Raw genomic sequence first — 13,514 nt, 5'->3', positions numbered from 1 at the left:
GGGCGAAAGTTCACAGTTGCGCCCCCCCCCAAAAAAATAAATAAATAAAAATAAATAACATTTTTAGATAGCGTTCCTCTGGGCGCCCTTTCGGAAAGGGGGCATGTCCTTGCGGAACACCCCCAATTCATCACACTGTGGGGCGTGCCGAGCACTTATGAAGGTGCTGGGGTTCCCCCAAGCTCTCCCCTCGTGGCGAATAATTGCCATGTGCAGTAATGCGCCTTACACTGTAATGCCCTTTATAAATACATTATGCCACATGCAGTAATGCCCTTTATAACACATTATGCCACACGCATGTAATGGCCTTTATAAACACATTATGCCACACGCAGTGATGCCGTGTATAACACATTATGCCACATGCAGTAATGCCCTGTATAACACATTATGCCACATGCAGTAATGCCCTGTATAACACATTATGCCACATGCAGTAATGCCCTGTATAACACATTATGCCACACGCAGTGATGCTGTGTATAACACATTATGCCACATGCATGTAATGGCCTTTATAACACATTATGTCACACGCAGTAATGCCCTGTATAACACATTATGCCACATGCAGTAATGCCCTTTATAAACACATTATGCCACATGCAGTAATGCCCTGTATAACACATTATGCCACACACAGTAATACCCTGTATAACACATTATGCCACATGCAGTAATGGCCTTTATAACACATTATGCCACACGCAGTAATGGCCTTTATAACACATTATGCCACAAGCAGTAATGCCCTGTATAACACATTATGCCACATGCAGTAATGCCCTGTATAACACATTATGCCACATGCAGTAATGGCTTTTATAACACATTATGCCACATGCAGTAATGCCCTGTATAGCACATTATGCCACATGCAGTAATTCCCTTTATAATACAGTATCCCCAATTCAAATTACGTCACACATTAGTCCCTTATTCATGTTATGACACACAGTGGTGCCCCTTTTACACAATGCCCAAATTAGTGCCCCTTATACACAAGGCCCACAGTACTGAGTAGTAGTGCCCCTAATACAATGCCCACAGTAGTAGTGCCCCCTATAGTAGTGCCCACATTAGTAGTGCCCCAGAAATAATGCCCCCTATAGTAGTGCCCACAGTAGGAATGCCCCCTATAGTAGTGCCCAAAGTTGGAAAGCCCCCATTAGTGCCCCCTATAGTAGTGCCCCCAGTAGGAATGCCCCTTTATAGACATGTCCCCAGTAGTAATGTCCCCTTATAGACATGCCCCCAGTATAAATGCCCCCTTATAGACATGCTCCCAGTAGTAATGCCCCCTTATAGACATGCCCCCAGTAGAAATGCCCCTTATAGACATGCCCCCAGTAGTAATGGACTTTATAGACATGCCCCCAATAGTAATGCCCCCTTATAGACATGCCCACAGTAGTAATGCCCCCATGCCTCCCTTCTGAAAAATAAAAAATACAAACACAGTACTTACCTTAGGCCCCGCTCCTGCATGCGCTGCCGTCCGGTCTGACCACGGCTCCACCACGGATCTATGGGAGAGACGTCATGACGGCGCTGGTTTTTTTTTTATTATGGGATTTTTTTATTTTTTTTTACCTTATGGGGACTCAGTGGCACCCTCTAGGGGCCGGCGCCCCGGGCAACTGCCCTGTCAGCCCACCCCTAGAACCACCACTGCACCCATTCTATTTGCTAACCTCTTTGCCAGTGTTGTGCCAGTAAAGTTGCAGCAAAAGCTCTTTTAAGTCACCAGAATTAAAAGTGCTCCATGACTGCTAATGTTGGGCAGCTTTTTTCCATAACAGAGAGATAACGGCATTCTAAAAATAAGAATGATTTATACAAACATGTGTGTGTTTTTTCTATGAGATTGCTGCTTTAACACCACCACAACAATACATGCTAACAATACTTGTATAACATGTTTTCCAAACATGATTAATGGTCACACATTGTACAAACTAAGAATTGCACATCCACTGATTGATGCAAATGTTTTATTTATCTGCATTGTTTTGACATCCTGATATAAATAAGCGTAAATCAAAGCACTTTGTTTTCAAAGGTTAAAAACTACATCATTCATCAAGACAGAAAAAATAAATGTTACTCCTTTTAAAAGTATAAAAGTAAAAACATACAAATGACAGTTACGCTATCCCTATAGATAAATGCGCCCTTCCCACAGACAGTAGACCTGAAGGTTTCCCAGTCTGTGAATGGCATCGCTAAGTGAGTGCTAGTTATAGTAAAAGAAAAAGGGGGGGAAGTAATTACAACTAATTTAGCAAATCTATATAATTTCTTGGAATTGTAAGCAATATAAGTTAAGATCTGTATGTGCTTAGCATCTGCATGTCCACTTCCAAACCAAATATGGTAACTCGTAAGACGTGTGCCTACTTGTGCAGCACTTTATCTAATCACCTGCCAGGATATGGGAGAATAAGCAGCACTGTATATACAGATTACCTTTATTAGCAATTGGGTGCTATATAAACACAGAACCGTGGTCTGGTCTGTCATTTCTGACTTGTAGCAACATAGCCATAACAATATCATTTATAAGTATAATATTTGTAAGTAAACTGTATTTTCTTTCCCTTTAGCCATTTGCCAGCCTGGATGTAAACATGGAGATTGTATTGGTCCAAACAAGTGCAAATGTCACCCTGGATATACTGGAAAAACCTGCAATCAAGGTATCAGTACTGATTTATGTATTGATTCTATTGGTACCATAAGAAAAGCTAATCATTCTGGTGTCAATGCAAAGTAATAGAATTTTACTGCACTGTATGTATTGTTTTCAAATATGGAATGTTACTTGATCTCCTTTTCTCATTACTATTCAAATGCTGCGATTTGAATAGTAATGAGAACAGGTTGAGCAGCGCCGTAGCAGGACGGCAGTGCGCTCTGTGCTGCACTGCTGCCCCTCTCGCTGCCCCCCGCCCCCTCCTCCCCGTAAGCACATACCTTTTCACCTGCCCGACGGGTGGAGGGTGGGGATTTCTTTAGCGTTGCTCTGTGAAAGCCTCGTAGCACTCCAGGAGGCCTCTTCCTGCAGACCTCCGGAGCAGGGCAGGTAGCGGCCGGTGACCTTGCAGGTTTCCGCCCTGTGCGAAGGCACCGGCCGCACCACCCACCCTACGGCCCTGAGGTTGAGTATCCCATATCCAAAATTCTGAATTTTTTAAGTGAAACTGAGCTAGTGAAACCTTTGCTTTCTGATGGTTCAATGTACACAATCTGGTGTTTAATGCACAAAATTATTACAACTATTGTATAAAATTATCTGCAGGCTGTGTGTATAAGGTGTATATGAAACATAAATGAATTTCGTTTAAGTACACCAACTTTGTTTGATGAACAAAATTATTAAAAATATTGTATAAAATTACCTTCAGGCTGTGTGTATAAATGCACTCTGTGTTTAGAAGATATCATGGTATGCAAATATTCCAAAATACATAAAAATCCAATATCCAAAATACTTCTGGTCCCAAGCACTTTGGATATGGGATACTCAACCTGTAATACCAAAGGGTGCAGGTATTATTGGCACAGTTTTATAGTTATACACATGGAGTTATGGTCACCATTGTGTCCAATATCACACTTCATTCTAAAAATTAGCTAAGTCTGAGTCATCTAACCCAATCAGCTACTCAGTGAACAATAGCTGAACGCTGGAGATAAATGTCCTTACAGAATGGCACACCATAACTGGTTATAAGACAATGCTAGCTATACGTGTAATTTTCTGGTTCTTCTGACCAATTTCTGAACTACCGAGCATGAGCCACACATGAGGAGGACCACATTTACAGATGTGTTGGTCCAGCCATCTGACTACAAAGGTACACTGACCAATTCCGGGTCTTTGGCTGACCTGCTTTTCCAAACCCATTCTGACCGGATTTTGCCCATGTGACCACAATACATCAGTAAATATCAGTAAACTGGTTGACCAACTAAGTAAGTGTGATGCCATTGTAAGATATCCTTAGCTGTAGCCATAGCATTTGCTATAAATTGTTATTGCTTTAAATTTCCAACCACAGCACATAAGTATAGTGTATGTCTCTAGAAAAGTGTGGTCACATTTCTGATGTTCTTGTGCCATTTATACAGAATAGAGGATAGGTGGCCCTTGAAATATTTGTAGAGATTAATTTTTAACATAATTTAAATCATCTTTACAATAGCATTTTGGTTAATAGCTTTGTATCAGATTCCTTTGAGGTTTGCTGTAGATATATATGTTTAATGTATTAAAAAGTGTACATTAGTATTTACATATTCTGGGTTTTGTATTTGCAAATATTTTCACTGATCCTTAGCTGCCTGGTGAGGGCAAATTTTGCAATGCCAGACAACAGATGTGAGCTCCGTATCCTTTACCTCCTCTATTGCAACGAGGCCTGATTCGGCAGCGATCGCAACTGCAACTACGTACGCAGATCGAGTGATTATTAGTAGGGATGTGCGCCGGACCATTTTTGCCGGATTTGGATTTGGATTTGGTTCTAATTCGTCGTCCGGCTTTGGATTTGGATTTGGATTTGCCAAACTGCGGTGACTGGCTTTGGATTTGGATTTGGATTTGGATTTTTTTACAAAAATTGACAAAAAAAGCTAAAATCACATAAATTGGTCTTTTTTTTCTTCCTAGAGTATTATTAACCTCAATAACATTAATTTCCAGTCAATTTAGACCATATCACAGCTTATAATATTGTTTTCAACATTATTGGCCAAAGGTTGCAGTGAGCTGACTGGTTACTAAGCGACAAAGCAGCGGCACAACGACACAGACACCACAGTATAAAGCACATCTATGACACATTGCCACACAGCAGTGGCAGAAATGAAAAGTAGTGCACCCACCCAGTGGGGTACGGCCAGCAGAGTCACAGTACTTGTTTACAAAGTGGGCTACGGCCCTAGGAGTCACAGTGCACAATCTTATTAGCATTACACCGCACATAGGGCCTGATTCACATTACACCATAAAGTAGTGTCTCTTATTTATGTTACGACACACAGTAGTGCCCCTTTTACACAATGCCCACAGTAGTGACCCTTTTACACAATGCCCACAGTAGCGGTGTCCCTTACACAATGTCCCCCAGCAGTGGTGCCCCCTATGCAGTCCCCTTAGTAGTACGGTCCACTATGCAGTGCCCCCAGTTGAATGCTCCCCAGTAGTATGCCCCCCATTAGCAGGCCCCCCCAGTAGTATGTCCCCCATTAGCAGGCCCCCCCAGTAGTATGCCCCCCATTAGCATGCCACCCAGTAGTATGCCCCCCCAGTAGTATGGCTCCCCCAGTAGTAGGCTGCCCCAGTAGCAGGCCCCCCCAGTAGTAGGCTGCTCCAGTAGTAGCCCCCCCTGTAGTATGGGCCCCCCCTGTAGTATGCCCCCCCCTGTAGTAGGCCCCCCCAGTAGTATGGCCCCCCCAGTAGCAGACCCCCCCCCAGTAGTATAGCCCCCCCCAGTAGCAGGCCCCTCTGTAGTATGGCCCCCCCAGTAGTATTGCCTCCCCCAGTAGCAGACCCCCCCCCAGTAGTGCAGACCCCCCCCCCAGTAGTGTAGCCCCCCCAGTAGCAGGCCCCTCTGTAGTATGGCCCCCCCAGTAGTATAGCCCCCCCCCCAGTAGCAGACCCCCCCAGTAGTGCAGACCCCCCCCCCCAGTAGCGCCCCCGGACCTTTGACAAGTAAAAAAATAAAAAAAATAAAACTTACCTGTATCCCCGCTCCCGCGCCGTCCGCTCTGTCACACGCTGAGGAGGGAGCCGGAAGACGGAGCTCATGTGTGAGCTCCAGCCGGCTCCCTCCGTGCAGCAGCCAATGAGAGTCTGTGTGACTCTCATTGGCTGCTGTAACAAACACACAGCTGCCGCTGGCGGCTGTGTGTCTGTGTCTGTGTAGGGCAGAGCGCTATCACTGCGCTCTGCCCTACACGCGAGGAGACCTGATGTCGGATTCTCTAGTGAGAATCCGACATCAGGCGGCCGCCGTTCGGCCCCGAACGGGGATCCGAGTCAGGCGGTGAACACCCGAACAGGGTTCGGGTGGACTCGGATCCCCAATGTTCGGAGCGGTTCGGATTCCACAGAATCCGAACCGCTCATCTCTAATTATTAGCCATTGCACATGCGTATAAGCCGCACTGCACGTGCGCTACGAATGCCCTGTAATTACGCACGCACAGAGGAATCCATCACAGAGTGAGTGACAGGATATCAGCGTTTGGGGTGGTGACAGGGGAGTGGTTGGGAAACGCAGTCATGCCTGTCCGTTTCAACGCCGTTGCTTGGGCGTGCATAAATTAGCCACTGTGTCTGCATACGCAGCTTGTGGGCCCACTGCGTGCGAAGAGACTTGCAGTGTCTGTGGCTGGTCAGACCTGGTGTAAATGCAGTGTGAGTTGTCGATGTGTGTCGATGCTACCGATGTTTAGAAGAGCGACATTGGATGGATGTGAGAAAGCACAAGTGGGCGTCTTTAGGGTGGGTGAGCTTTGGCGGGCATTAGCATATTTTCGCAGCTGCATTCTGTGCGAAATCGGAGCTGCTTTCGCATTAGCGATCGCTGCTGAATCAGGCCCTGAGACCATTAATAAAGCACACATTGAGCATACGTTTTGTTATAGTTGTATTTCTGAATAAAAATAGAAGAGAAATGGTGAACAAATAATTAATTTGAGTGTACACTTGTCTTAAGCCTGTAGATATCAGTCCTGTGATTACTTTTTTGCAGTGGCTAAACGAAGGATTAAATTCTCAGTGACTATTAAATGTCTAGGAAATAATCAGCCATCAACAGGTGGAAGACAAAAAGGAAACATTCAGACAAATGAGGGCACCAATTATATTACTATGGATAGGATCCAGACATCCTGGGCAATGTAATATCACGCTCAGGGTTTTCCTGCTCATGTCTTCTTCACTGCCTGCACAAGTTTAGATGCAGGTGCTATGTAGCCTTAAGATACTGACTTATAACATTATAGCACAAGCAATTTCTCCTTATTTTAATGCAAAAGAGATTCCCAGCTGCATCCCCTATGGGCCTGGTTTTTACATTATCCCCACAGACAGCACTTGAGACAAAATAAGAAGAGAAATAATAGAGACTTCTGCGAAGCACTAATTTTCTTTCATTTTCCTGATTGTCCTAAATGCTTTTTAGAAGCTGCCAGAACAAAAATGTTCTCATCCGATGCAATCAACCAAAACCAATTCACCTCAACTTTAAAAAATAGAAAGTCTGATGTTTCCTGGAAGCAAATCATTGAGCATAACAATCTTATTTCCCAATATTTATGTGTGTGTTTATAATGTGATAACTACAGTACTCATTAAGGGTCTGATGCCAGTTGAATGGACGATTGTTTTTGGAACGTATCGTGCATTTTTCGACACTGCACATGCTCCAGGAACAAGCAGGAGTTGTATACAGCTTGCCACTGAGTAGACGTAGCTGGGTTGCCGCGGGGCAGTCTCACATAGCAATGGTCATAGCCAATGGAATTGTAGGCTATGCAGACAATGACAGCTATGAATCTCAGGACCTCATTCAGAGTCGGTCGAAGCGGCCGCACGGTCGTACGCCACCAAATTTCGCTATACTGCGCATGCGTAAAGTTCACAATGCGCGTGCGCAAACTAGCCGCTATGATCAGAAATTTCTCTCTCCTTGAACACAGCCAGGTCGGTAGTTTGAGTGACAGATTGAGGCGTTTGTGGGTGGTAACAGGGGAAGGTGCTTGAATACGGGGGAGTGGAGATCCGAACGCAGGCGTGCCTAATTATGCGAACGGCGTTTTATGGGAGTGCATGCGGTTTATGGGAGTGCATAATTGACAAAGTAGCGTTATGGCACATGTGACATGGGAGGTTTTTACACTGACATGATCGTAGAGCTTAAGAGAGGGTATGGTCAACCTTAAGCTCTACGACCAGTTCCGATGGTTCCCGATGGTCTCGATTAATCCTTATATGCCCGGAGATGACGTGCATTGCGTACGAGAAGGGGGCATATTTTTTTTAATTCCGGCCGCTTCCTCCCCTTGGTCGGCCAGCTACCGATCCGCACTTAGGGACGCAACTTGCGAGGGAATCATTTGCGTATCCGGACCCTTTTCCCGTACAACCGTTCGGCCGCTTCGACCGACTCTGAATGAGGTCCTCAGTGTATTGAGCAGAGGTGGTCTGTTCACATGTGTACAACTCTGTATATGGATGAATAATCTATGCACATGTGTACAACTCTGTATATGAATGAATAATGTATGCAGATGTGTACAACTCTGTATATGGATGAATAATGCATGCACATGTGTACAACTCTGTACATGAATGAACAATGTATGCACATGTGTACAACTCTGTATATGGATGAATAATGTATGCACATGTGTACAACTCTGTATATGAATGAACAATGTATGCACATGTGTACAACTATGTATATGGATGAATAATGTATGCACATGTGTACAATTCTGTATATGGATGAATGTATGCACATGTGTACAACTCTGTATATGGATGAATAATGTATGCACATGTGTACAACTCTGTATATGGATGAATAATGTATGCATTTTTTTCCTTGCACACAAAGAGGGAGTATCATTGGCTAAGTTATGTTCAACTTTGCATCAGGCCATATTTCTCCTTTACTAAAATTGCATTTAGGAGGAAAATCTGCCATAAACCTTAGCAACCAATCATACATGTGCTTTCCTTGTCTTACTTGTAGTAGATGGTTAAAAGTTAAATGCAGATCGGGTGCTATGGTTTAGTGCACAGGTTCTCAACTCCGTCATCAGGATCCCAAACAATCCATGTTTTCCAGTTCTCCTCACAGAATCGCGAGTGAAATAATTAGCTTCACCTGTGGAACTTTTAAAATGGGTCAGTTAGTAATGAATACACCTGTGTATCTGCTAGGTGACCTGGAAAATGGGAACTGCTAGGGGTCCTGAGGGCCCAGCTTGAGAACCACTCAAGTGGTTTGCAATGTTAGTAAATGAGCCCTCTTGTGTTGTATAGTGATGTTTCTCTCTCATACAATACACAATTTATAACTAGAACATCGATGACCATATCTTCTTCCTCCATATGAAGATGAGAGCCTGTTGACCATACAGCCTGACTGGTATCATGAAGTGCCTCTTTACCATCCTGTGGATGTTCCAGCAACAGGGTTTCCTCCAGGGGGTGAGAATATCTACTCTCTCCTACGCCAGTGCCCTCCTTGTCAGCGCATGGCTGTAGAGGAATGAACGGAGTCTTTCTGCAGCAGGCTTCCCCTTGTTGGGATAACTTGATGGCTGTGACATGGAAACCAGGCTTAAGGCATGCTATGCAGCCATGTTTTGGCATGAACCTTCCTTTTATGAGAATGATGTCTTTCCTATATTCCTTACTTCTGAAGCACAAACTTTATTTCACATCTTCTCTATAAGGGGACAACTTCTTACAGATATCTGTGACAAGCTGCATTATTGATGTCATTTCATTTTTTGTATAGTCTACACCTAAATCAGCGTACATTATCTAACTATTACATCCCGGATATGTACTGTACATGTATTCTGTACAATCCCATCTACTCTAATATGCATAATCCATGAGCCCAGTTCTTAAAAAGCCAGGGAAAAGCCGTACTTCATGCCACACTACCAAACACACTACTTTATAAATGGTGGTGATTGGATATGTAGGAGGCTGGTACAAGCCAACCTGAAATTTTTTTTTTATTTTTTATTATTATCATTGTTATCATTTATCTGATATAACCGACAGTGTTTGCATTGTAGGCCTGTATGGTTACACCACTTTACCCTTGGTCTCACTCAGTAAGGCACACAAACATTTACAACAGTCACCTACTCTTGGGTGACATGCTGTCACTTTTTTATATAATTTTTTCATGCAAACCCAGCTTTACCTGCAAGGCCAAACCTATACTTACATCTTATATAGCACAGTGTGAAGCCATTGTCCCTTCATAGTCTCTCTTGTTAGCTGCACATCTGTATGAACAGTGTACTTACTGTATGCGCCTCTGCTTTTCTCCTTTCTTCACTGAAAGCACCATTTTCAGATTTCTGGCAGAGCCGCTGACTTTGTGAAAGTAACTTCTCTAAATGCTATTCTCTATGCATTTCCAACAAGCAGCATGATAATCTGTACAAATGGGAAATGTACACTATGTTGACATACCTGATTTCCTAATAGCATTAGTCCTGGATGGATCTTCACGTCATTGAGGTAGACAGTTTGTCAGATGTCATGGTTGCTGCTGTCTGGCTTATAAACAGATGCTCACAGGGAAGCATACAACCACTGTGTGCACAGCACGGCTGTTCAATGGGAAGCTCCAGGCTGCATTCTTCATTCATTCCATTTCCTGATACAGGCTATGCTGATAATCAGAGCAATTACTACAATTCTGTATGCATTCTTATATGTCATTTTTAGTTGCAAAATTCATTATAGTTTGGCAGAATTTAGGAAAATAAAACTATAATGTTAAAAATATAATGTGTAATGTTATTTAATCATATTCTTTGACATTTGATTGTGTTGATGTTTTCAGTCAGGTCCTCAATACATTTGGTAAACAAAAGAAGTTACGTTTTGTAGCAGGACAGAATCCTTCACTCAATATATGGACAAAACCATGATCATGGATCTCTGGAATAGTCTTAAAAACTTTTCTTGTGAATGGTTTGGATAGGACAGGAGAGAGTCCAGTGAATCGCTCGGGGTGATCAACCGGGCACCTTTTTACAAACTATTTAATATGCCATTCAAAGTCTGATTCATTCATTGCTGCGTATGGTCTGCAGTATGTCAGATCCAAGACAGAGGTACTCCCAGACTTGTCAGTACTCTGTAAGAGGGTCATTATTTATACTACTTACACACAGGATACTTTAAGATTTGTGTCTGGTAATTTAGTGTGTATATAGTTACATTTTTAGTGCACTTTACTTTTTGAATCATTTAAGATGTAATTTATTACAGAACCTAATATTTATTATATAGAAGGTTTATGTTCACATTATTTCACATGTTATGTACGTGTGACCTATGTTCTGGTCTGTTGTGTTCCATATGGAGCGTTCATGTAAAGGTAAGAGGGCTCACAGAGACAACTCAGTTGGTTTCCAAACCCAGTACAGAGACACAAAGTCATGATTGAGATGCAATAATTGAGCTTGAACGTCTTATGGATTTGTAAATTCCATGTTATAAGGACATGATACCCACACAAACATAATGGTCAGACAAGCTTACCTAGTATTATATATTGCTTATAGTTATTATCACTCTTATTTATATTAGTGTCAAAGCACTTGTGTATTCCTACATTTACTTGAATGTCAACACTTTGTACTGTAGCTGTATTCATGAACTGTGAAGATCTGTCTACTTATGTTTTTGAAAAACAAGAAGACGACAAGTACGTTTCAGGGCTATGATGATATATCATTGCACAGTAAATAAAGTTGTTAAAGTTTTAAAAATCTACAAAATTGTAAATGAAGCATTTACAAAAGAGATTGTTTGCATTCATTTAATTGTCATCTCAATATACTGTAGATCTGAATGAATGTGGACTGAAGCCTCGACCTTGCAAGTACCGGTGCATGAATACATATGGCAGTTACAAATGCTATTGTCTGAATGGATACATGCTGATGCCCGATGGATCGTGTTCAAGTAAGTCAGTGCAGTCCAACATTACTCACATTGTTATTCCCTCATTAGTGCACGATGAACTATTGAAATGAATGACTGTTGGCACATGCGTCTGTTCTTCTTGTTCTCTTTTTCTAGGTACTAAAAGTAGAATGTCTTTGTACGCTGTTCACGTGCAATACTAGTGCTGGTACACTTTATAATAAAGTGTTTTGTTTTTTAAATTTAGGATTATAAAAAAAGGATACTGTAATGGTATAAGTAGAAAACACTTTACCCAAACCTAAGCACATTAATATTCTGCATTCCCTATTACAGTAACTTGTAGCTACTATGACGAACGTTCACAGAAATGTTTTTCACAGGATTCAGTTTAGTTACTTGCTTTCCAATTTCCAATGTTAGTGCATACATACTGTGACCCAGGTACAGTATGGCCATTTATGTACATGTAGCACATGGCTACAAGAAGGATGCTGAGATGCAGTGTCACCGAGCATAGTAACAGGATGTAGGTACTTTGCTCTAGATTCAGAGATGGGCTTAATGCTGAGGTTTCCACAGCTGAGCAGTCATCGTGATCTGTGCATGCATCTAAGTCGCACTGTGCATGGAGTGAATGGGGAGTGGGGGCGTGTTACAGACTGCGACTACAATCCAGATGCAAAGTTCCGGGGTCACAGTTCCAGTAGGCCATTCTGAGTCTTCGATAATCACCTGACCTGCAACAGATGCTGCAATTTTGTACGCAATTGCTTGGATTTACAAAGCCGCTGTGGGCAGCTCAATAAAATCCTGGCAGCTGCGGCATTTCCATATTTTTGCAAAGGCGCTACGCAGAAATTCACAGCAGCAGTGACATTAATGTCCATCACTTAATCAGGCCCTTTATTTGGATTACTTTTAGGTGTGTGATCCACTGTCCAGACACATGAACTTCTGAAGATCCTAATAATGTTCAGATCAGTATATTGAATATCAGTACCTCAGCAGTAAAGGCAAAGCATTACCCTAAATTATCATTTAGAAGGGGCCAGGGAGGAGTTATTATGTCTTTTCACCCAAACCTGACACTGCTGCTGTAGAATCCTGAAAATGAGTGGGACTTGTACAGGGTGTTTGAAGCTGCTTGTCTGGTCAGCAGTGTCCTGACTAGAGCAAGTCCTGCTTGCTATGCAGATTGGATCTAGAGGAGCAGCAACAAGGATGAGTATTACCTTGATAAGAGGTTTTACTAGATGGGGGAATTTTTACAAATTCTTGTTAGCAGATCGGAATTCACATATACATTCCCAATTATCTCTAATAGTATTTTGACCATCAATTAGGGAATCCTAATTTTGGCATAGTTGCTTCTTAGACTTTATTTATTTATTTTTTAAAATTATATTTCAATGTGATTGCTCAAACACTGACCTTCTTCATATGTATTGCAATGTCAATTCTTATAATAGAATGTAATTTATACAAACATGTGGATGTTTCATAAGGGCTGTAGTTAGAATACCGAGGCACGGGAAGCCGTCTGATGGAATCCCGGAGTCGAAATTCCGACTTGGTACTAAAGATAGATGTCTAAAAATACTGATGCCTATCTTTAGCCTGACGACAGCTTCCTGAACGAAGGTAAGCTGTTAGCCGTGGGGGGGAAGGGGGTTAGCTTTAGGCACCCCTGGGGGGACTTAGGGTTAGGCTAGGGGAAGGGGGGGTTAGGGTTAGGCACCACTGGGGGAAGGTTAGGGTTAGGCACCACCCCGGGAGGGTTAGGTTTAGGGTGCGGGAAGGG

The 13,514-nt window shown here is 42.6% G+C and overlaps 1 protein-coding gene across 4 annotated transcripts in view; it reads left to right on the top strand.

Annotated features, from left to right (window-relative positions):
* Positions 1 to 13,514, top strand: part of NPNT (nephronectin) — a 120,733-nt gene that overhangs the window by 74,717 nt on the left and 32,502 nt on the right. For 3 of the 4 annotated variants that reach the window (XM_088479476.1, XM_088479477.1, XM_088479475.1), the window contains 2 exons: positions 2,610 to 2,702; positions 11,630 to 11,749. In XM_088479476.1, the coding sequence (XP_088335602.1) occupies positions 2,610 to 2,702; positions 11,630 to 11,749 (213 nt within the window). Of the gene's footprint in view, positions 1 to 2,609; positions 2,703 to 9,142; positions 9,236 to 11,629; positions 11,750 to 13,514 lie in introns of all 4 variants that reach the window. The other variant, XM_088479474.1, reaches the window with a different exon arrangement.

This window comes from Taudactylus pleione, unplaced genomic scaffold, assembly GCF_031769625.1.
Source record: "Taudactylus pleione unplaced genomic scaffold, aTauple2 ptg000236l, whole genome shotgun sequence".
Classification (NCBI taxonomy): Eukaryota; Metazoa; Chordata; class Amphibia; order Anura; family Myobatrachidae; genus Taudactylus; species Taudactylus pleione.
This window is presented reverse-complemented; position numbering and strand designations above follow the sequence as displayed.